The sequence below is a fragment of the Osmerus mordax genome, chromosome 17 (genome assembly GCF_038355195.1).
Source record: "Osmerus mordax isolate fOsmMor3 chromosome 17, fOsmMor3.pri, whole genome shotgun sequence".
Classification (NCBI taxonomy): Eukaryota; Metazoa; Chordata; class Actinopteri; order Osmeriformes; family Osmeridae; genus Osmerus; species Osmerus mordax.
In genome coordinates, this window is record NC_090066.1 from 3,684,507 (window position 1) to 3,707,831 (window position 23,325).

Sequence of the window (23,325 nt, forward strand, 5' to 3'; positions counted from 1 at the left end):
CAACTTTTCTGATGTTTCCAAACAGCCTGTTCCATCATACAGGTAACTGTCTTGGTCATGGTCTGATGTCTTAGAGCAAGCAGTGATTAATAGGCCACAGGAAAGAAGCACTAATCTTAAAATGGCACATAATCAATCTGACAGCCAGTAATCCATTGACCAATCAATCAATGAGAAGGTGTGAATAGTTTGAAGTCCTGTGAAAGTATTGACAAATGGACTGGTAGACTTCGTGCTGTAAGATCTGCAGCTAGATTTACTGAATTGGATCCTGTGAGAAAAGAATTGCCTCCGTTTCTAGCAAGCTATAGACACACATGACTTGCAATACCTGGATCTCTCATTCGGGTGCAGTTGGACTCTAAGAGTGGACCCTCTGGAGTGAAATCTGTGCCCCCACCAGGATCCCTTGGAAGTACTCAGCTCTTGTTATGGGCACTCACATTTTTTAGGGGACGTTTTGTTGACATGATCAACAAGCACACATGCAAGCTTAGTTACTGATTAGGACTGATGTTATAATGTCTCTGAGATAAGACCTCGACCAAAGTCCCATCAGCAAGAACTCTGCCTCTCCACCACTCATCCAGTCATTCCTCATCTCAGCACAGGAACCTCATCTGCTATTCAGGTAATAATGGTTTTTTCCCTTCTCTTTTCCTAAATCAATATTCTTTCATTGATCGTTGATGCATTGTTTCTTGTGAATGCAGTAGTTTGATATTCAGCACTTATTTGATGCTATCTCGAAAGAGAGAGAAATATTATATCCTGTTGCTCAGAAGATAATGTTTTTTGTTTGGGATCACTAGTAAATGTTATTACACAGCAGTGGCAGGTTCAGCAGGAAAATGTGTAACATAAAGTCTAGCTTGGATTTAGAATTGAAACTTCTCTGTCATCCCATCCCTGCGGAGGCTGTTCTCTCAGCTCCTGCCTGTCTGTCTGCTCTCAGCTCCTGCCTGTCTGTCTGCTCTCAGCTCCTGCCTGTCTGTCTGCTCTCAGCTCCTGCCTGTCTGTCTGCTCTCAGATCCTGCCTGTCTGTCTGCTCTCAGCTCCTGCCTGTCTGTCTGCTCTCAGCTCCTGCCTGTCTGTCTGCTCTCAGCTCCTGCCTGTCTGTCTGCTCTCAGCTCCTGCCTGTCTGTCTGCTCTCAGGTCCTGCCTGTCTGTCTGCTCTCAGCTCCTGCCTGTCTGTCTGCTCTCAGCTCCTGCCTGTCTGCCCGTCGTCATGATGAGTGTGGAAACCAAGCAACCACGTGAAGCTTGTTGCTCTCAATTCAAGGTCAGTTTTTACATCCTTCACAGGTGCTTCAAAATAGAGGAATGTAACCTAGGTGGGTGCTCTTTGTAAAGTCCTTTCTTCATGCCTTACTCAGTGGAAAGTGTCTTGAATTGCATAAATAATATTACCAGAAGTACCTGTCATTGTATTCAAAACATGATTCAATGGTTTTAGTGGTTAGATGGTGTGGAAGCTATGTACAAGTTAAAACACTGATTTAAATGCAATGGTATTTGTGAAGTGAACTGATCGATTAATTAGTGTTAAATGATCTGTCATAGATTATTGATTTACTTAACAATGTTAAGGTAAACCAGATGTTTTCATTTTAATAGCAGGTTGGATTTAAACAGGGCTGCTCTGCAGCATATATAAAAGTGATTGGCAGGGGTTTGTGGTGGGTGTTACACACCCTATAAAGGTATTGTGCAAACACAGACGTGGGATAGCCCATAACCCCAGGTCTTTAATCTTTAACTCTCTTTACTACATGCTTACTTACACAAAAACTGCAATCTTACAATAGAAAAAAAGAGCAAACCAACTTTGATCTCAATCTGAGGGGAGAAGGGGAGAGCATTGAGGGAAAGGTTGCTGGAAGCTCACAAGGGGGCAAGACAAATAGTTACATAGTGTGCTGTGTCATTCTACGTTGTTCAATGACAAACACCAACATAACGCCAGTGGGAACATGGGGTTATTCCTCACATTCCCTTTCTGTCACAAAGCATTTAGACCAGCACCAAATATCCGAGCCCCAGCCATGTTAACCTGGTTCGCTCCAGTACCAACTGTCAGGTGGTGTGTTTCCCTAGCTCTTCCTGGCCTCCCTCTCCTTCGTGTACTTTGCCAAAGCCTTCGGGGGCAGCTACATGAAGAGCTCCATCACTCAGATCGAGAGGCGCTTCGACATCCCCAGCTCCCTCATCGGAGTCATCGACGGCAGCTTTGAGATGGGTATGTCCTCTGACTGTCCTCTGTCCTCTGTCCTCTGTCCTCTGTCCTCTGTCCTCTGTCCTCTGTCCTCTGTCCTCTGAATGTCCTCTGTCCTCTGACTGTCCTCTGTCCTCTGACTGTCCTCTGTCCTCTGTCCTCTGTCCTCTGACTGTCCTCTGTCCTCTGTCCTCTGACTGTCCTCTGTCCTCTGTCCTCTGTCCTCTGACTGTCCTCTGTCCTCTGACTGTCCTCTGTCCTCTGACTCCGAGCTGAATCCCCCCCACTCAAAATTAACGATGCAGATGAGCTTACTTTGCGAAAAAAAATCAAAACACCAAAACACTAAAGTAGACTATCTCATTGTAATCTTTGTGACCTGTTTTCCCACTATCTTTATAGTATTTCTGAACTCTTTCTTGTTTGCGTGTGTGTGGGGGGGGGTGTGTGGGGGTCAGATGGCTGAGCGGTTAGGGAATCGGGTTATTAATCAGAAGGTTTCCGGTTCATGCCAAATAAAGTTGTGTCCTTGGGCAAGGCACTTCAACCCTACTTGTCTCGGGGGGAATGTCACTGTACTTAGTGTAAGTCGCTCTGGATAAGAGCATCTGCTAAAATGACTAAATGTGTGTGTCTTTCTGTTTGGTCAGGCAACCTGCTGGTGATAGCGTTTGTGAGCTACTTTGGAGCCAAGATGCATCGGCCGCGGTTGATCGGCGCTGGCTGTCTCATCATGGCGGCTGGGTCCTTCTGCACCGCCCTGCCACACTTCTTCCAGGGACAGTGAGTCAGCGACTGTCACAGTTCACCGTGTTCAGCAGCAAAGGAAAACACATGGATACGCACAAACACCAAAAAGAGTTACGCAACAGCAGTGAAACAACGTCTCATTCACACAACTGGCCTGTGGTCTCCGTTCCCTCAGGTACAAGTATGAGACGAGCATCAAGCACTTTTCCGAGGAGAACTCTACAGAGACCATCCTGCCCTGCATGTCCAACCACAGCCTGAGAGTGTCGGAGGCCGCCCCCTCTGCGGAGAACCAGGCGGCGTGTGAGAAGGAGGCGGGCTCCTACCTGTGGATCTACGTCTTCCTGGGGAACATGCTCAGGGGCATTGGAGAAACCCCCATCATGCCCCTGGGCGTCTCCTACCTGGATGACTTTTCCAGAGAGGAGAACACCGCCTTCTACCTGGGTACGTTGCCACGACGGCGGCAACACCTTTCATCTTCTACCTGGGGAGGTTACCGTAGCAACAATCTCTCACGTGTTCTACGATTAAAGGCTACTAGAGCTTGAACTCTTTATTAACAACGTCAACCAAGACAGTGTATCCATTTAACAGTCGATGCAATCAGTTCTTTTTTTCTCTTCCTCGTCTCTCTCTCCCTCTTCCTGCTTCAGCGTGTATACAGACTGTGGGGATCTTGGGCCCCATGTTTGGGTTCATGCTGGGCTCCTTCCTGGCTAAGGTCTACGTGGATGTTGGAACAGTGGATCTAGGTAACACACTCCTGATGTCCTGGATGTTTGGTTGGTTGTTTGCCATGTTAGAAAGTCTGACATAGGCTGTTTCCTCTATCCCAAATTACATTTAATTGGCACTTGATTTATCATTAGTCCTTTTATATCGTACTTTATTGGCATTGCCGATGTTGCTACATGGGGTGATTGACAGCAACTGTGTTTGTTTGTGATTGTGGCCTGTTTGCGGTTGGGTCACCACAGATCCTCTTAGGAAATTGATGCCAAGGGTCATGTAGCAATACTGGAACTACCTGTTATGCTATTGTCGTTAGAGCCTGTTATTCATCTACCATTAGGTTCAATAAATTGGTCCATGATATAATATTATGTAATACCTTATTATATATAATATTAGCAGTATTTATGATATTTTACTAACAATCTTTTGTTGACCTACACTAGTGGTTTGCCTAACATCAGTGATTGATCAACAACATCTCCTTTCCTTTCCTCTCTCTCTCATCTCCCCTCCACCCAGACACAATCTCGATCAACCACAAGGACTCTCGCTGGGTTGGGGCCTGGTGGCTTGGCTTCCTGTTGACTGGAGTGATCATGCTCCTGGCTGGAATTCCCTTCTGGTTCCTTCCCAAGTCCCTCCCTAAGCAGGGCCGGGGCCAGAGCCAAGGCCAGGACCCAGGGGCCTCAGAGGGAGAGCAGGGGGGCTTCCTCCCTGAGGACAGCAGTGACCCAGCACAGGACAAACCTGTCACCATGGCCGAGATGGCCCGAGGTGCGTGTCAGCTCCAACCCTCCACCTGGTGCATTCCAAACCCTTTAACCTTGTCTGTGTGTAAGGGTAGATCAGTAAGAGGCCAAAGTGCTTGTCTGGATCTGGGGCAGCAGAGTTTTTACAAGGGCAACAGATTTGTCATGGGGACACCAGATTTATGTCTAGGGCAGTTTTCTTTCAATCATTCATGGACATTACAGCCAAGAAAGTGTGCAGGACACTTGACCCTGAAACCAACTTTACCATGTTCAAGCAGTGATTGGCCATTTACTGTTTCTCAACACACCAGGCTTAGTCTAAAGGCCTGTGAATTTAGTAAGTAAATAGGTTGGTCTTTACAACCTTGGTTAGGATTAAGAGTAACCAGCTTCACTAGGTAAATATGTATTAACCATATGTATGTTGCTTTTCACAGACCACAGTAGCAAATAGAAATGCAATATTGTATTACATGTATCAAGCCAGAGTTCCAGATGTGTTAACCCCTGTTAATGCCACACCTGGGCGATGTCTCTCTTTCTCCTGCTCTCTCTCTCTCTCTCTCTCTCTCTCTCTCTCTCTCTCTCTCTCTCTCTCTCTCTCTCTCTCTCTCTCTCTCTCTCTCTCTCTCTCCTGCTCTCTCTCTCTTTCTCCTGCTCTCTCTCTCTCTCTCTCTCTCTCTCTCTCTCTCTCTCTCTCTCTCTCTCTCTTTCTCCTGCTCTCTCTCTCTTTCTCCCTTCCTCTCTCACACAGACACACACACAGTCTATATCACACTATCTCTCTCTCACACACACACAGTGTCTTTCACAGTTATCCCACTCTTTTCCCTTGTCTTTCTCCACGTGTTTAGTAAACAATGTTGCCTCCCTTGTCTCCAGATTTCATCCCATCCCTGCGGAGGCTGTTCTTCAGTACGGTCTTCCTGCTGATCATCTGCACCTCCCTCGTCCAGGTCAACGGCTTCATCGGCATGATTACCTTCAAACCCAAGTTCATGGAGCAGGTGTACGGCCAGTCTCCCTCCAAGGCTATCTTCATGATAGGTAAAGCAGGCTCATTGTACCCTGGTGTTAGTCAAGGGGCATGGTGAACCACGATGAGCTACTATTTCATGTATTATGTGTGTGTGACCTCCCAGGGGCGATGAACCTGCCCGCGGTGGCGTTGGGGATCATCACAGGAGGTCTGCTGATGAAGTGCTTCAAGCTGAGCATTCTGGGAGCGGCCAGGGTGTCCATCAGCGCCTCCTTCCTGTCCTTCTGCATGCTCCTGCTGCAGTACTTCCTGTATTGTGACAACAGCCAGGTGGCCGGCCTGACCGTCTCCTACCAGGGGTGGGTTCACAGACCTGCCTATGAGGCTGCTAAAGGTTACGTACCGGCAGCGGTTGTTGTTATTATCCTTCATAGTTATCTGTTACAGTTCATAGTTATCCATTACAGCATCGAGCCTAAGGTAAATTCCAAAAATATAACACAATTAACCTTATGGCCCTCTCTGTGTGTGTGTGCGTGTGTGTGTTTGTGTGTGTTCTCCCAGGTTGTCAGCAGTGTCGTATGAGCAGGAGAGCCTGTTGTCTCAGTGTAACGTGGGCTGCTCCTGCTCTCTGAGGCGCTGGGACCCTGTGTGTGCCTACAACGGCATGACGTACGCGTCACCGTGCCTGGCCGGGTGCACGACCTCTACAGGAAAGGGCAGAGAGATGGTGAGATGTGCACCACCAAACATACACATACACACACTCCAGAGAGATGGTGAGATGTGCACCACCAAACATACACATACACACACTCCAGAGAGATGGTGAGATGTGCACCACCAAACATACACATACACACACTCCAGAGAGATGGTGAGATGTGCACCACCAAACATACACACACTCACTCCAGGCCACATACACAGCTAGACAGATAGATGAACGTGCAGTGAGATGGAGAAAAGAGCACCATAGTCTGTCGACTTATTCATTCCACTGGTACCTGTTTTATGTGTACATACATCAGTCTGTCTCCATGGAGATATCCCTGGCCGGCTGACCCCTGCAGGGCTGAATCTCTGCTGGTCACATTTCCCTCTCTTAGAGAAACTTTAATTACCTAGGTCACACATCAAGCTATAAATCACAAGTCCCACAAATCTACCCCAACATTATTATTAAATATAATTTTCTTGTTGATCTTTAATGATGGGCTTGAACGCCTATCAGTGAATTGGACACACACACACACACTCACCCACACACACTCCGATCTACATGTCCCCCGTCCTCCGCCCCCAGGTGTTTCACAACTGCACGTGCGTGAAGGAGACGAGCGCCCCAGCTGGGAACATGTCGGCCATCTTGGGTCAGTGTCCCAGGAGGAGTGACTGTGACTTCATGTTTAAGTTCTACATGGCTGCGTCCGTGGTGGGGGCCTTCGTCTCGGCCTGCGGGGCCACGCCCGGCTACATCGTCCTGCTCAGGTTAGACCCTCCGCTCCCCGCCATCCATGCAGTACAGCCCGTCTGGATGTCGATAACTCAGCCTCGACGACAGGCAATTCAACCGGACGTTCGACGGGCTGTGGGTTACCGTTTCCGAGTGACCACGTCACGATGAGTACAGTAGAGGGGTTTGAAGCGTGTCTGTCTCTGTGTTTCAGGTCCATACATCCTGACCTGAAGTCCCTGGCTCTGGGCATGCAAACACTGATCGTTAGGACGCTGGGTGAGCACTATCGATGGACGGCGTCATTCTGGAACTGGTCCATTTGAAATGCGGTAGATTGTCTTTGACGTCTTTGTGTGTGTTTACAGGTGGCATCCCTCCTCCTATATACTTTGGAGCTTTGATTGACAGGACGTGTCTGAAATGGGGCTCCAAGAGGTGTGGAGGCAAAGGGGCGTGTCGACTGTACGACTCGCATGCATTCAGGTAACAGGAAATCACTCCAGGAGACTGCTCTTGGAGACCATTATCTACTTCCTCGCTCTCCAGAGGTTGCACAGAGTGCATTCCCAGATCTATAATTGTCCTTCCAGGGGCCCTCAGAGCGACCTCTTGACCTCACAAAGACACAAGCTTTGTGTATACAGAAAATCTGCCCATCAGTCACTAAAGGCTTTACAGATGCCGGTTAGACGTCCGACACCCAAGGTGTTCAACCTAAACTCCAAGCCCAAACACGTTACACCTCACAGCGAAGCAGGAGACCACCCGTTCTAACCTGTCGTTCTGTCTCCTTCCAGAGTGACGTTCCTGGGCCTCATCTACGGCCTGTACACACTGTCCTACTTGCTGTGGGGTGTCCTGTACCACCGCCTGTCCAAGAGACAGAAGAAGTTGGCCTTGAGGAGCCAGGCCAAGGCTGCGGCTCTGGAGGGCGGCACCAACGGCCCGTCACACACGGTGAAGAAGGAGGACCTGGAGAAAGAGAGCACCATCTAAGATGGAGGACAGGAAGGGTTGTTATGTGGAGCAACCTCCAATAAAGACTGACACACATACACCCACACACACACACACAGATGCACATGCACATACACTAACGCTGCACAGATGCACACACACGCCCCCGACACACACTCTAACAATATCTTGAACGTCTAACAGAACTTTACTGAAGGACTATTGTACATACTGTAATTATGATCTAGACACATACAAGCCTTGGTCTCTGTCAACACAGGACTCTTACTGTCCTGTCTTGAAAGCTCGTTACATAATATTTACTTACCCTACAGATCGTTCCCATCTGGCTGTGTTTCCTTACCCTTTAGGCTTGGTGCTGTTTAGACGTATTGTTTTGTAGTGGAAACTATAGTTGGTTGTACGTACTGAATTATAATTTTTTTAATCTCTGTTTTCAATTTGACTGGTGTGTCAAGATGTGTACAGCTATAGTTAGGACATGTTCATTCTTTGGCGGTTTGTGTTTTGTTGTTACGATTACCTCGATCTACATCATGTCCAACCATCAACAGACATACTCCCAGTGTTGACCATACAGCCATACACTCAGTTCATCATTACAATTGCAGTATTATTTTGGTTTTACATTGGTCCGTTACTGAAGATAATATCCAACTTTGACCTAAGATACCATGCAAGCACGTTCCGAACAGAGACAGTACCTACTCGTGACCACTAGTCGATGCTGTAGACCACAACTGTCTTTGCTAAATTGTGGACAAATATTTTAACTGGGCATATTAGAATGCACATGAAATACAATTTGAACAATATAAAATCTGTGAAATTGTTACCAAGTAAAAAGGTGAAATTAAATGTTGTTTTAAAAGCATCGAGTATCAATCGCTACAATACAAACCATGTCCCATAACCAAGTAAACTTGACATTGCATGCAGTTCCAAAAGTCCTTCATTTGTGTGTCTAATGTCCAATAAAAGAGAGGGATTGTAAAAATCAAGGGTGCTGCTGAGAGCTTTCCTCTCTTTCGCTGTGCAGGAATGTGTTGGGCTCTTAAACCTTAATCCCTAAAACTCCAGTGAGGGTAAAGCTGCAGGTTCACATGCCCGTCTGTCTGCCTGGCAACCTGTCTTCCTGCCCGTCGGCCTACCTGCCTGACAGCCTCTCTGTCTGCCTGACAGCCTGTCTGCCTGCCTGTCTGTATGCCAGACAGCCTGTCTGCCTGTCTGTCTGTCTGACATCCTGTCTGTCTGCTTGTCTGTCTGCATGACAGCCTGTCTGTCCGCCTGTCTATCTGCCTGACAGCCTGTCTGTCTGCCTGTCTGTATGCCAGACAGCCTGTCTGTCTGTCTGCTTGTCTGTCTGCCTGACAGCCTGTCTGTCTGCCTGTCTGTCTGCATGACAGCCTGTCTGTCCGCCTGTCTATCTGCCTGACAGCCTGTCTGTCTGCCTGTCTGTATGCCAGACAGCCTGTCTGTCTGCCTGTCTGTCTGCCTGACATCCTGTCTGTCTGCTTGTCTGTCTGCCTGACAGCCTGTCTGTCTGCCTGTCTGTATGCCTGACAGCCTGTCTGCCTGTCTGTATGCCAGACAGCCTGTCTCCCTCTTTCCCAACTGTATGCCTGCCTGTTGGCCTGAACCACATGCTGGTTAATGCATTAATAACAAATTCCTTGGCTCAGACCCAGATCTCCTACTGTGAACCGTAACACTGTAGAGCTGGCGCTGGTCAGGTTCTGGACGCCCAGTAGGTCACAGGGACTAATTGGGCTTTGTTGATTTAGTTGGGCAACCAGTAATGAAATGTCAGACTGTATGGGCTACTACAGTTGGGTATAAAACAATACATGCAGTTAAAGCAGTTTTCTTTTTAAAAGGGGGAAATGGATAGTTGGAAGAATCCATGTAGAATCTATTTTTCTCCTCCTCTCTCCATCTCTTCCTCTCCTCTTCACCTTTCTCACTCTCCCAACTCCTCCCCCCCCCCCCCCCCACCTGCGCTCCTTTGTGCTGTCTGGTATCCCTGTTTTCCCCTCCTTCTCCCCTCCTCCTTCTCTCCCTCCCTCTCTGGTCACTTGTTGCCGTCCCATCCTGGGTTGGCATGTGTACGGAATAGAAATTTGCCAGGCCTTTTGTTGGGCCTGCTCTCAGTAGCGCTGCAGCCCACCGCTCCAAGACTGGGCCTTTCGGAGACCTGGGCGCAGAAGGACAGGATGATGAACAGACAGACACACAGACGCAGGCACACAGGGACAGGAGACTCAAGCTGAGATAGGACACATTGCAGTTCAGCAGAAACCAGGAGGAGAGGAGAGCTGCAACTCAGGCTGGGTGTTCAAGGGATCTTATCTAAGCCACAGTTAACCAGGTAAGCCATAGGGAATTCATTCAGACACTTACAACAAGATGACCACATGTATAAAATGTGTAACTAACATGCTGACAGTTGAGTAATTAAGTAAAGTTTATGTCTGTATGTGTGTGTGTGTGTGTGAGAGAGAGAGAGAGAGAGAGAGAGAGAGAGAGAGAGAGAGAGAGAGAGAGAGAGAGAGAGAGAGAGAATGTGTATTTCTGCAGGTGTGGTTGTGTTTGTGTGTGTAAGGCCTTCTAAAGGTGCTTGTACAGTTGACTCTGTTGTTGTGAGAGTTGTTTCTATAATGAATGATATTCCTGGGGCCTGCGCTTTGGGTGGGAGACTTAACCAGGCTAAATCTGAAGGGGATTATCAAAGTAAGACCTGAAAACAGTAAAACTGCCCCAGCCTTTGTTCAGTACTGCGACAGGCAACACTGTGCGAGTGAGGTCCATAACAGCATCTCTCTATTTCTACCCAGAAAACGAACACAGTTTGATTTGAGCTTTTCATGGTGAATCATGGATCCAAAAGTCTTGACCTGACAGCTGCAGACATCGCAAAGAAACAAACTTGGATTCTTAAGAGCCAAAGTAAGTAACCTTCTTCATGACCCGAAAATAGTCTTACTTTCTCTCAGTCATACTAATATTGGAGAGACAATGTGTCTTTTTGTTAGAGGGAATGATTGTGTTGTCAGACTGACGTGTGGGTAAATGATAAAACTTGCATGTCACTGTGATTGTTTGTAAAGCCTTCCTGCAGGGAAAAGTTGACCATGAATTAAGACAAAGAGCTCCTTTGACTCATTAACATTGTAACCCAACCTAGACAGCAGCCAAGTGTCCTTGGAGACAAAACCCGCTACTAAACTAAAAGTATATTTTATGCAGTCTCTCCACATGAGACGTTCAGTTCAACTCTGGATAAAGCCTCCATAGAGCTACAATAGGATTTCCTCAGCTTCCATCAGAGTATTTCAGTTCTCCAGAGATCTCCTGCCCTGTATCTCCTCCTGCCCTCCCTCCTGCAGTGTCTCAGACACTAAGCAGCGAGCATCTGTGGGCCCAAAAGACAGGCCACATATTTACTCAGGAGTCAGGTGGCTGAGCGGTGAGGGAGTCGGACTAGTAATCCGAAGGTTGCCAGTTTGATTCCCGGTCATGCCAGCTGACGTTTTGTCCTTGGGCAAGGCACTTCACCCTACTTGCCTCGGGGGAATGTCCCTGTACTTACTGTAAGTCGCTCTGGATAAGAGCGTCTGCTAAATGACTAAATGTAAATGTACTCACTGAGAAGAATTTAAAGAGGCTTGTATTTCTGAGTCCAGCATTGTAGAAGAGGTTGTCAGGAACAAAAAGCATCTTCAGCCTTTCAGATTGGTCGATTATAGATTGAGAATTTGGTTCCCAATAGGGAATGTCGGAAAAACATTCACAACCTGTTACAACATCATGTCCCACCAACACAACCCAGCTGGGAGGGTGAGTGAGGCTAACAGATGCTGCTCTGTGTGCATGTGCGGTTCCTGAGGCAGACAGAGGCAGCTTCGGTCATGGGGGACCCAGCAGAAGACAGAGAGAGGCTGACCAGCCAGCAGGCCCTGTGTGTCCCTGACCAGAAGACCTCCAAACCAGCCTGCTGCTCCACACTCAAGGTCACTAAAGGGACAGTGCAAAACAAAAACATAAAATGAGTAAATAAACGTTGGAGATCAGAAGACATACTGTTGCATGTCGTGTGGTTGTTGAGATCCTTTCAATATTTATTTTTCTTTATGTTTAGGTGGGTTACTTTTGGAAAACAAATGTGTGTGACCTTAAATCGCTTTTATAGGAATGTAATCCAACATCAAAAATTAGTTTGAAGGTTTTCTCAAGTGAAAATGTTGAGCTGGAGCCACGGTGATCGGTGATGAGGTTGTAGAGTGTGTCTAACACGCAGGTCTTCCCCTCCTCCACAGATGTTTATCGTAGCTCTATCCTTCGCCTACTTCTCCAAGGCCTTGGCGGGGACTTACATGAAGAGCTCTATCACTCAGATCGAGAGGCGCTTCGACCTCTCCAGCTCCCTCATCGGGCTCATCGACGGCAGCTTTGAGATGGGTACCTGCCCGCAAACATCTACAACCAACTTTCTGTTTTTTTCCACTCACCTTCACTTATAGTCGTTTGTTGAGCCTTGAACTACATTCTCTCGTCAGGTTAAGAACATGTCTTTGATACATCCTGAAGTGTCAGAGAGGTTTTAGGATGCTGACTTGGCCCTCAGTGGTTTAGATGGTGTTGAATCCTGTCTGTACAGGCAACTTGCTGTTCCTGGCTCTAGTCAGCCATTTTGGAGCTAAGCTGCATCGACCCCGACTCATCGGCATGGGTTGCTTCCTCATGGCCGTGGGCTCCTTCCTCACCGGCCTGCCACACTTCTTCATGGGACGGTGGGATTCCACTAGTAGATTATGAGTTTGTGTCAAAGCTGCAAGAAAAAGTTCACAGAAATGACTGAAATGTGTCTCTCCTGTAGATATAATTTTGACACCGTCATCCAGGGTTCTCAGAATGAGAACATCAGTATAGCCCCCTGTGCTCCCCCCATGAGACAGACCTCCGTTGTCCCAGAGATACTGATGGAGCCGTCCTCTGACAGCAACACAGGTAGGGTCATCTTATCCACTCCAGTGTCTCCTGTCTCAGCGTATTGTGTCCAGAATCTGTAACTGTAAAGTGTGTGTGTGTGTGTGGACAGCCTGTGTGAAGGACTCCAGCTCTCACATGTGGATCTATGTGTTCCTGGGGAATGCCCTGAGAGGCATCGGGGAGACCCCCGTCACACCCCTCGGCATCTCCTACGTTGACGACTTCGCCAAAGCCGAGAACTCCCCTTTTTACATCGGTGAGCTGTCTCACTGCAGACAGAGCCATCACTCTCTGAGTGAATTCAGTGTGTAGATGTTAATCAGGAAGTATTGTCATTCAGTGTAGTTCCATTGGACTGAGGTTTCTGTAATGTGATTGGCAGCTTGTCTGCAGACTATCACTCTGTTGGGGCCCATGTTTGGATTTCTACTTGGCTCCTACTGTGCTCGGCTCTATGTCGATCTTGGACATGTTGATATTGGTAAGTGGCACACATCACACTGACTTACTGTGTTTATTATGTACTAGCGGTAAGTGTCAGTCAGCGTGTTGTTGTTTGTTTGCACTTTTATTGTGAAAGGGAAAAGGGTGTGGTTTTCCTGGTGTGTGTGTTTCTTCCAGAGAGCGTGACCATCACCCCTAAAGACGCCCGCTGGGTGGGGGCCTGGTGGCTGGGTTTCTTTGTCTCCTCCATCATCTTACTACTGGCCAGCATCCCCTTCTGGTTCCTGCCCCGCTCGCTGCCCAAGCAGGGAGAGGAGAACAAGCTTCCCTCAGATGCTCCGGAGGGGGTGGAGAATGGCACCAACCACAACAATATGAAGATGGCCGACATTGCCAAAGGTAAGCCGACAGGAGAGTTGTAGACAAGGACAAAGTTGAGGTGTGGGCAGATAAGAAATGCCTGAAAGCTCATTGAAAAAGACGTGAAGCATTAAGAAGCGACAGTCATTTTGGTTCTGTTGTTTTTCCTCAGGCTTCCTGCCCTCCCTGAAGAGGCTGCTGGGAACTCCAGCCTACTTCCTGTTGTTGTGCGGCAGCATCCTAAAGTTCAACTCCTTCATTGGCCTGCTCACCTTCAAGGCCAAGTACATGGAGCAGCAGTTCGGACAGTCGGCATCCAGAGCCAACTTCCTCATAGGTCAGACACAGCCCCTCACTGCTCATTACTGCACAAAAAGGCCATACTCACTATTCCAGCATAGATGAAGACTTTCCAGGAAAGGCGGAAAGGAAAAAAGGAAGCAAGAATTGAAGGAAAGGAGGGAGACACAACTGAGTTCAAAAATAGACAGATTCTTAAAGCACGCTTAAAACAGCCCTCACTCCTCAACTGTCAGATTTGAACATTTATGCCAGTCCAGTCTCACCTCACTCCCTCCTACCCCCTGCAGGTGTGCTCAACCTGCCAGTGGTTGCCATAGGGATCTTCCTGGGTGGGCTGCTGATGAAGAGGTATAAACTGAGCGTCGTCTCTGGCGCCCAGCTATCCTTCGTCACTTCCTTCCTGGCCTACCTCCTCCTCCTCCTCCAGTTTGGCACCAAGTGTGACAACGTGCCCATGGCCGGCCTGACCGTGTCCTACAATGGGTAAACAAGATCCCCGGATCCCTCCAGATCCCACCTCATTACACCAGATCTCACCAGATCCCAGCATTTAGCATCCAACCTGGTAACACCCGATCACACCAGATTGTATTGTAGCAGGTAACACCAGATCACACCAGATCAAACCAAAGACACTTTTTAAATATCTTTCTCCATATAATTCATGTACTGTTAGTATTTCGATGCTCCAGGGCGTCGGTCGACCATCTCTGGTAGATCCTGCCACTCTGTGTCATGTGAGTGTGGTGTGGTATTGACCTGTGGCCTGCCCCCCAGGACCCCAGGGCTGTCCTACAACGACAGCGAGCTGTTCTCTGAGTGTAACCAGGGCTGCTCCTGCTCGGTCAGGGAGTGGGACCCTGTGTGTGCTCAGAACGGCCTCACGTACATGTCCCCGTGTCTGGCCGGCTGCGTCGCATCGTCCGGCTACGGCAAGAACACGGTAACCACACGGATGTGGGACAACACCGCATGTGCTGATGTGGTTTAGAATCATAGAGATGTCATATTCTAGAATGGTCCCTGAGTTGAATAAACTGAGTACAAAAATATTTCTATTGATATTACTTAAAAGAGTAAAACCTACTGTGTCAATACTTGCAGTCTAAAAGAAGTATTCTTTTGTTTCTTTTTTCTGTCATTTTTGATTCTCAGTGTCTATTTTCCCACCAGGTGTTCCACAACTGCAGCTGTGTGTCCTCCTGGCCTCCAGGGGGCAGTGCTTCTGTGTCTCTCGGCCAGTGTCCTCGCGGCAGAGACTGCAGCCGCAGCTTCACCTCCTACATGGCCGTGTCGGTCCTCAGCTCCTTCATCAACTCTCTGGGAGCCACCCCAGGATACATGGTCATCATCCGGTCAGTGCCTTCATCCATCACACCTAACATCAAGTCCTCCTCTCATTCCCCACGTTTGAAAGGCTTGGTTTTGCGTTAGCAGGGGTACTTTCTCTTTTACTTGACTTTCCCAGCTGGCTGGGGCCCACGTTCCAAACCCTTTCCTTTCTTCATTGAGGTGTTCCCATTCCACCTTACGTGTGCTTCCTTCCTTTGTTCTTTCAAAGTCCAACCACAGTCAGTCAGTGGACACGTTCCAAACTCTCTCAACAACATCCTTCCTCGCTTCAACTATTCACTGGCCTGTCAGTGTCCCTGTTCTAATATGAATGACTTATATTTAGTCATTTAGCAGATGCTCTTATCCAGAGCGACTTACAGTAAGTACAGGGACATTCCCTCAAGGTAAGTAAGACAAGGACACAAAGTCATTTTCACTGCTGGGAATCGAACCGGCAACTTTCTGATTAATAGCCCAAGTCCCTAACCGCTCAGCCATCTGACTCCCTAGATGCATCAAGCCGGAGCTGAAATCCCTGGCCCTGGGCATCCAGACCTTGGTGGTCAGAACACTAGGTAAACCTCCTCCTTTTCTCTGCTGATGTATCAAGATGAAATACACATTCTGAGGTGTTGCTGTCGAGTGTCCAGTCTCAGGGTGTGGTGTCCAGGTGCCTACTGATCTGTACTGCCCCTGGGGACTGTAGGTGGCATCCCAGCACCTGTATACTTCGGGGCTCTGATCGACTCGACGTGTCTGAAGTGGGGCGTGAAGAAGTGTGGGGGCAGGGGAGCCTGCCGGATGTACGACTCTGACATGTACAGGTAGGCATGCCTCAGATGGGCTACGTGTGACATACACCTGTAGGGGTGCATTGAGCTTTCTCCAATGCCTTCTCTGAAAACGTTTACACTGTTTTTAATAGAGATTGAAGGTACACTTTGAGTGCATGGGTGATGGGAGTGGCCCGGAAAAGTGCATTGTGTCTGTTTGATTGGGTGAGTGTGTTTCTCTGTGTGTGTGATTGTGTGTGTGTGTGTGTGTGTGTGTGTGTGTGTGTGTGTGTGTGTGTGTGTGTGCTGGTCAGTGTTGTGATTTGCCCTGTGTTCTGCATGCAGAGTGATATTCCTGGGACTGATCACCTGTCTCAGTGGCTCCTCCTACATCTTCATCATTGCCGTCATCATCCTCCTCCGAAGGCAGTTCCGAAAGGAAGGGGTCAAGCTGTTGGAACAGCCTGCCCCCCAAAACACAGGCATGGAACTCCAGACTCCCACCAAACTCCCCGAGGACCAAGGACAGACCCCCATGGAGGGGAGGGGGGAGTTGGAAGGGGACGGGGTGCGCACAAACCCCCAGACTGAAGGACAAAGACCCCTCCCCTGTCACACAGGCACAGAGGCAGAGCCATTCCCCAGTCAGACAGGGACAGCCGCCGATCTTCCTCCGCCCGACACAGGAGAGAAGGAGCTGGTGGTGGAAGAGGGGAGCCAGCCGGAGGAGAACCAGGAGGCCCAGGTGCACTGCTCTCCAGGGGGAGGAGGAGGGCAGAGAGGGTCCCATGAGCAGGCCAACGGCTCAGTCGAAGGAGAGGGGCAGACTTGTCCCAGAGAGACGACCACCACGACCCAGGAGGACCAGCTGTCACCCAGGGACAGAGAGAGGACAAGCCAGGCCGCTACTAGTGGTTCTGTCAGTCTGCAGATCCTGCCATCCTAAATAGACAAACAGCACTGGAACACACGTACTAAAGAGTGTGTCTAGTACGTACTCAACACACGTACTAAAGAGTGTGTCTAGTACGTACTCAACACATGTACTAAAGAGTGGTAGTGCAATGTTAACACACACACACACACACACTTACACACTCACTGCAGCCTGCTCTGTCCAAGAAGCACACCTTTGGGACCATGCAGGCAAAGACACCTCTGTCAAACATTCCTTTTGTTAGTGAAGTTTGTTCTACATTGTAATAAAAAAAACAGAGTACATCTTCACTAAAGCTACTGTTATTACCAAACCCCACGTGACCATTATAAATGAGTTGTTTGGAGTGGGATGCATCCTCTCAGAAACATTATTTTTCGGTTCAGTTATGTTGACCAAACAACAGTGAGCACAACTATCCAATTATACTATCTGTGAGTCATGCATTTAATTCAGTCCCAAGTGTGTGGCACGCGTAGTAGCAATGGTGGGTGGGAATGGTGGGAGTGTGTGTTTGATGGACCGATTACAGGATTCTCCTTCATTTCATTAACAGAGGGCTCATGATATCATCAACGTCCTTGACTGTGAACTCTGACTGCTGACCTGCAGAAGAGAGCTGAGTGTGGTTCATAATCATGTGTTATAATCATTTCCTCACCTGCATCGCCATGGGAAAAAATGGATACAGTATTGTAGCCAATAAGAGGTTATCTGAGTTTTATTGCATTGCATCTGGAATGCAATAAACCTGACTCTCCACTTGGTGACAGTAAAGGAGTTAAAATGGTGCTATGGGTACAAAAATGCTCAAAAGTGATGAAGGGTATCAAAGATATTGAGAAAACATTGTATAATGTCTTACATTTGAGAAATCATAGGTGACTAATTTAGTATGAGAACAAGCGCACAACAGTTGTTATTGACACCAGAGAAGTTCTAGAAGACATGAACTGCCCTGTCCTCCACATTTAGCTCATGTTCTATTCTCACACTAGACGTGTCTGTCTGTCTGCCTCCTCCTCAACCCACCCAGATGCTTCAACCTCCTCTCCTCTGTTCCTCCTCTCTTCTCAACCCTGTCACAAGATTGCTCTGCCAGTCTCAACCTCACAGTGACACTCAGAAATGTGTGTATGCATGTACGCAGTCGTGTCGTTGCAGGTGTGTGTGCGCGCGCAAGCGTTTGTGTGTGTTGCAGTGTCCGTCAGAAGGCACACAGGACAGACAGACGGACAGACAGGCTTCCATTAAGCCAGTCCCATCCCCCCAGCTCCTCACCACCATGTCCCCAGGCTCAGGGCTGTGGGCAGAGCCCTGCACTTATCAGCAGCCTGCTCTGACGGTGAGCCCCCGGAAGCCTGCCAGTGGTGGGGGAGAGCGGGTCTGGGGAGAGAGGGGGTCTGGGGGGTGAGGGGTGGGTCCCTGTCAGAGCCCACACACTTTGTGATGGGACACACCATGACAAGTTGACAACTTTCCTCAAGATCTGTGGTTGCGTTCAGGATTTTTTCCTGAACTACTCATATCTGCAATATATTTAATTGTTGATGTCCTTTGTGGAGGAAGGAAAACATGGCTCAGTGATTTAAACCCGAGTTCACTTTCTGAATATTCAGCTCACAGAATGAAGTCCACAATATGTTTTCTAACACCCTCCCTGTCTGTGTACATTTCATCATCTCCGGATGTGTTGGGAGGTCGCTGCCAGAGAGAGAACTCTTGGAAATAAGAAGTGAATGCTTAGAGTTTGTCACCCCAGACACTTAATATAATGTCTTGGTGTAAAATGAATGTTTCTGGTTTCCTTGTTTCGCTGTCTTCACCCCAGAGTGAGTTTACAGAAAACCAACGCACTGTGCTGAAGATGATGATGATGATGACGAATGTGATGATAAGGAGGATGACGTATGTGTGTGTGTGTGTGTAGGGAATGTGACCCTAGTTGTTTCTTCAAGTGAACCCCCATCCCTGTTAATGGAAAGACCAGGCTATATTTGGAGTAGCTGATGTCACAAGTGGTTGTCGGGGAAGCCTATAACAGTGTGCGACTGTGTGTGTGTATGTGTGTGTGACAGCCTGACTAAAGACGGCCACTGCACTAGGATCTCTCTCGAAACAAAGGCTACTGGGCTCAAATACTGAGGGTGAGTGTCTGAACCAGGTTCTTTTTGGCATTATCTTTCTCTTTGATTGTCTCACTGGATGGAGGTTGATGGTAAGGAGGTTCAGAAATGTGTGGTGCAGCAAATGACTTTTAAGGAAGTCTCTACTTTGCTCTTGGTGATGCATTTTGGTTTTGATATTTGTCATTGCAAGAGCTTTAAAAAAAATCTGAGTTTTTTTATTGCATGTTGGAAGAGGAGATACCTTTATATTTCTGCCTTTCTGCAATGATTTCTGTGTGCTTTTTGTGTTGGGGAACGCTTAGAGATGGTACCCTGGATATTCCAGGAACGCAGCCGTCTCTCTAACTATGCTTAATCAGTGTGAGAGTTTATAAAATGTAATGTTTCGTTTTCTTTAAGGAAACCCTCGTGCAATATGTATCACCTGAGACTTCCCATGCTTCTAATCGTCCCGCTTGTCCTGCTGCCGTGCGTGATCACCGCCCCTAGCAACAGGTAAGCGATAGGGGCTCGGATATCATGTTTGAGAGTCTTTTGAGTCCTTTTCCGTGCGATTTTCTGAAAGTATCGTTGTTCCAAAACAACGTTTGCCGTTTAGTCTAAGGTTAAGTGGGGGGACGAAGTATGTAATTACGTGACATGTCTCCCAATTAAGTGGCCGATTATCAGATTTGTGTAATTGAAATGACTGTCATCTTGAACTAATCAAAATCCACGACCTGGGCCAATATAAAATCGCCTTGTGAGACGGATATCGTTGTCTAGGAGCGTCTGTGTGCTGTCCAGTCTAGTTGGAGGACGATGCGCACGAGAGAGTACAATTGAACACTTGTGGAGAGGCCACTCGAGGATTGAGCTGATGATTTGAAGTGTGTATCGGTGAGTGGTTTGAGCTGTTCTGAAATTTGCCTGCCTCCTTTCGGATTCAGGTACTTCAGCCCCATATCAAGCGGGCAGGAAAGCGCACCCCCGGAGAGAGAAGACTGGCTACTGCCAGAATGGGTCTCCAACCCATTCCTCAGCCTCGTGGGTGCACGTCCCCAGAGAGGGCTCCCAGCAGTCAACAGGTATTGTCGCTCTTGTGTTTTGCTTTTGTTGTTGTTGTTGTAGTTGGTGGTGGTGGTAGTATTTTTGTTTATGGTGTTTTTAGGTCTTGCGTCATTAAATTTGTGTAATAATAATAAGAGCTTATTCACTTCTCATTTAAACTAAATTAGTTGCTGATATGTTGATTGACTGGTGAATTGATTGATTCATTAACCTTAACTCTTTGATCTAATTTCTCCCATCAGCCACCACATAGAGAAGCGGAAATGCAACACCGCCACCTGTGTGACCCAGCGACTGGCAGACTTCCTGGTTCGCTCTAGCAACACCATTGGTACCGTTTACGCCCCCACTAACGTGGGCTCCAGCACCTACGGAAAAAGAGAGCTGCTGCAGCCACCCAGCTACTTTCCTCTTTAGGACTGGAGACAACTGTAGTTACTGTAGAATAGCAGCCGCTAGATTCACTTCATGTAAAGACGACATGTATACTATTGAAAAATAATTCAAATGTGGGATTAAACTTTTTTTTTTTTTTTACAATAAAACAACAGTGCCTTTGGTGAAAAAAATATTAAAATTAAATACGAATGTTGGTAGGTTATTGGTACACAGATCAGACTGGGGAAGATGTTTAAGGCAGTCGTGCAACACACGACCCAAATATGGCATGTGAATCAAATGTACTGTAAAAAAAAAAACAACCAAAAAAGTAAAATTATGTAAAGGCATATGAAATTCAAATTTTGTCCTTCTGCTTGTTCATTCGTTTTTTATAATAAAGATGGAAAATATTTTGAAAGTCAGTTTTGCTGCACCTCATTAAAACAACCCCGTGTAGGGCTGACAGAACAGGCATCTTGATGGCTAGTTCCACAGACAGAGATTATAGCTGGTTGTGGGAGTCGAAAACGGGTTATACGTCTTTCAGCCCCTACATTGGTAATAACTTGGCTTGTTGGGAAGGGACCAGCATATAAAATAGATTGTATCTTATTTTCTCATTGTATTAATGTATTGTATATATTATTGTACGTTGTCCTTAAAGAAAAATGTTCTTGAAGCTCAGTGTTGAAACATAACAAACCACATTTGGAGGACATTAATGCGATCCAGAATGACTAAATAAATGCCACATTTAAAAATACAAGTTCATGCTTTATGAAATGTAAACTATTATGGAAACCGTGCTGTCCAATGTTCGTTGTTGAGCAAAACTTTGAGAATCGTCAGGGACCTCAGACGGTGATGACACACCCTGAACACATGAGAGGTGATGATTAGGTAAGAGGAGGACTGACGCATGGCATTGACACCCATTTGATGAGCAGCGCTCCGAATATTATGAGCCAATGAATCCTGTTTAACCTCTACCTAAGAGGTACGTCAAAAATAGAACACAGGCATGTTTTTTGCTGATGAAGCCAAATTCGCTAAAGCCATTAACTGTCTAACACCGACTCTGTGTGACAGGTCAGACATGGAAGAGAGCGTTGAGACCCTCATGAAAACAGCACAGGTGTCCATGGGTTAATGCACAACATCAATTCCCTGCGATCATTAGAACAAGCTACTGGATCTACATCCAGAGTTGTTTACACACAGCAACTAATTGTCGAAGAGGAGGGTGATGTGTGATTGAATTCCAGACTGTTACCCTTCTGCATCAGACCTCATCTACTCCCCCTGGATCTCATTTACCCTGAAGTACCTACTCAAAAAGCAGGATAGGTGTATTACATGGATTCATGTAACATGTAAAAGTGTCGAATGTGAAAAATGTATTTAACTCATGTTGATTTGTTTTTTGCATCGTCTGTTAGAAATAGCAGAAAACGGATAAACACACGTTGGGAGTTGAAAAATGTTTAACAGTCCCTGAACTGATGAGTTCTGTCATACTTTCAACGTCTCTCACACAGGCTATTAAGTGGTTTGTTACATTTGCATTTGTTCATGAATCATGCAGAATGCTCCACCACACTGTATACTGCTGGATGAATTATGCGTCTATGGGTCACACTGCTTCAAATTACTGACAGCAGGAAAACTGTGCATTGTTGCTTGCTGTCTGGTAGTAGGATAACTCCTGAAGCGAATTAGACATCTTTCTGATTTGGTTGTAAAGCTGCCATGAATGAATGTGGGGTCCAGAAATGATTCATCTGCATCATTGTCAATCTCAGAGACAGTATATAGGGATGGTGAATGGCACAACCAGAGAGGAGCTGAACTCTTCAGCATGGGTCGTCAGAGTTCACAGAGAACAAAGAGAGGCAAAGGACACGTTAAGAATGAAGAACTCTGGTTTTCCAAACAGTATCTGGTCCACTTACTACTAATTGGTCCAGGTTCTCTTTTGTTACTATTGCGAAACGCTATTGTTCTGAAATAATTGCACCCTGACTATGTTCAATAACAGTTAAATACTGTATAACAGAATAACATGATTATATCTATGTCTATGTATTGGAATGGAATAACTGCCAATGTCACTGAACATAAAAGCCGTACTAACTTTTTTTTGCTTTTAATTTAATATCCAGTCCCAATGTGAGTCATCAACTGCCTGTGGCATTTCACCTGTGATACAATCCACAGGGTTCCTTCGGTAATTACCCCAACAGGAGCGGAAATGTGTTTCGAGTCTAATACAGGATCTTTTTCCAGTCTATCCATCGTCACAAACCAGACTCTGATAGCCTGTCACTGGTCATGCACTCTGATAGCCTGTCAATGGTCATGCTCTATTGAGCCTATCTCTGTCTGTGGATGCCTTTCCCAGCCTGACGTTAGTGTCTGCATGTTCTGTAATAGAGGGGCCACAGCCACACTTGCTGTCCGAGGCTATTAAGATGATAACCACATACATACAGTTAAATTGAGTCCACTGTGTGTGGATATGGATGTCTGGTTGAATCAGACCTTAATTCTTTGTGGAGTATTATCAATTACCACAGGCAGTTCCATTAATACTGCACTGATGACTGACGATTTGCCATTTCTTTCTCCTTCTCCCTTTGTTGCTTTGTACTCTGAGTCCTATAGCGATCTCATTTCAGGACAAAAGTTAACATGCGTGAGGAGACAAAGATAGTTACAATCTAATGACTATACATCAGTCTTTTATTCATACG

The 23,325-nt window shown here is 47.0% G+C and overlaps 3 protein-coding genes across 3 annotated transcripts; all 3 read left to right on the forward strand.

The window, feature by feature from the left end:
- The first annotated feature begins 1,231 nt into the window (after positions 1 to 1,231).
- LOC136959893 (solute carrier organic anion transporter family member 1C1-like) lies at positions 1,232 to 8,713 on the forward strand. Its single transcript, XM_067254114.1, has 13 exons — positions 1,232 to 1,282; positions 2,098 to 2,239; positions 2,866 to 2,998; positions 3,141 to 3,412; positions 3,622 to 3,720; positions 4,223 to 4,477; positions 5,338 to 5,502; positions 5,598 to 5,793; positions 5,999 to 6,164; positions 6,741 to 6,925; positions 7,105 to 7,169; positions 7,259 to 7,376; positions 7,691 to 8,713. The coding sequence occupies exons 1-13, from the start codon at positions 1,232 to 1,234 to the stop codon at positions 7,887 to 7,889; spliced, it is 2,046 nt and encodes a 681-aa protein (XP_067110215.1). The 3' UTR covers positions 7,890 to 8,713.
- Positions 8,714 to 11,779: 3,066 nt separating this feature from the next.
- On the forward strand, positions 11,780 to 17,232 carry LOC136959919 (solute carrier organic anion transporter family member 1C1-like). The gene is made up of 14 exons (XM_067254155.1): positions 11,780 to 11,881; positions 12,188 to 12,329; positions 12,529 to 12,661; positions 12,748 to 12,878; positions 12,970 to 13,116; positions 13,243 to 13,341; positions 13,482 to 13,703; positions 13,837 to 14,001; positions 14,255 to 14,450; positions 14,745 to 14,910; positions 15,141 to 15,322; positions 15,813 to 15,877; positions 16,009 to 16,126; positions 16,421 to 17,232. The coding sequence occupies exons 1-14, from the start codon at positions 11,780 to 11,782 to the stop codon at positions 17,019 to 17,021; spliced, it is 2,469 nt and encodes an 822-aa protein (XP_067110256.1). The 3' UTR covers positions 17,022 to 17,232.
- A 1,838-nt stretch (positions 17,233 to 19,070) lies between these two features.
- On the forward strand, positions 19,071 to 20,987 carry LOC136960326 (calcitonin gene-related peptide 1). The gene is made up of 4 exons (XM_067254774.1): positions 19,071 to 19,159; positions 19,541 to 19,636; positions 20,071 to 20,208; positions 20,434 to 20,987. Exons 2-4 carry the CDS (start codon positions 19,557 to 19,559, stop codon positions 20,606 to 20,608), a joined length of 393 nt encoding a protein of 130 aa, XP_067110875.1. The 5' UTR covers positions 19,071 to 19,159; positions 19,541 to 19,556; the 3' UTR covers positions 20,609 to 20,987.
- Positions 20,988 to 23,325: the final 2,338 nt, after the last annotated feature.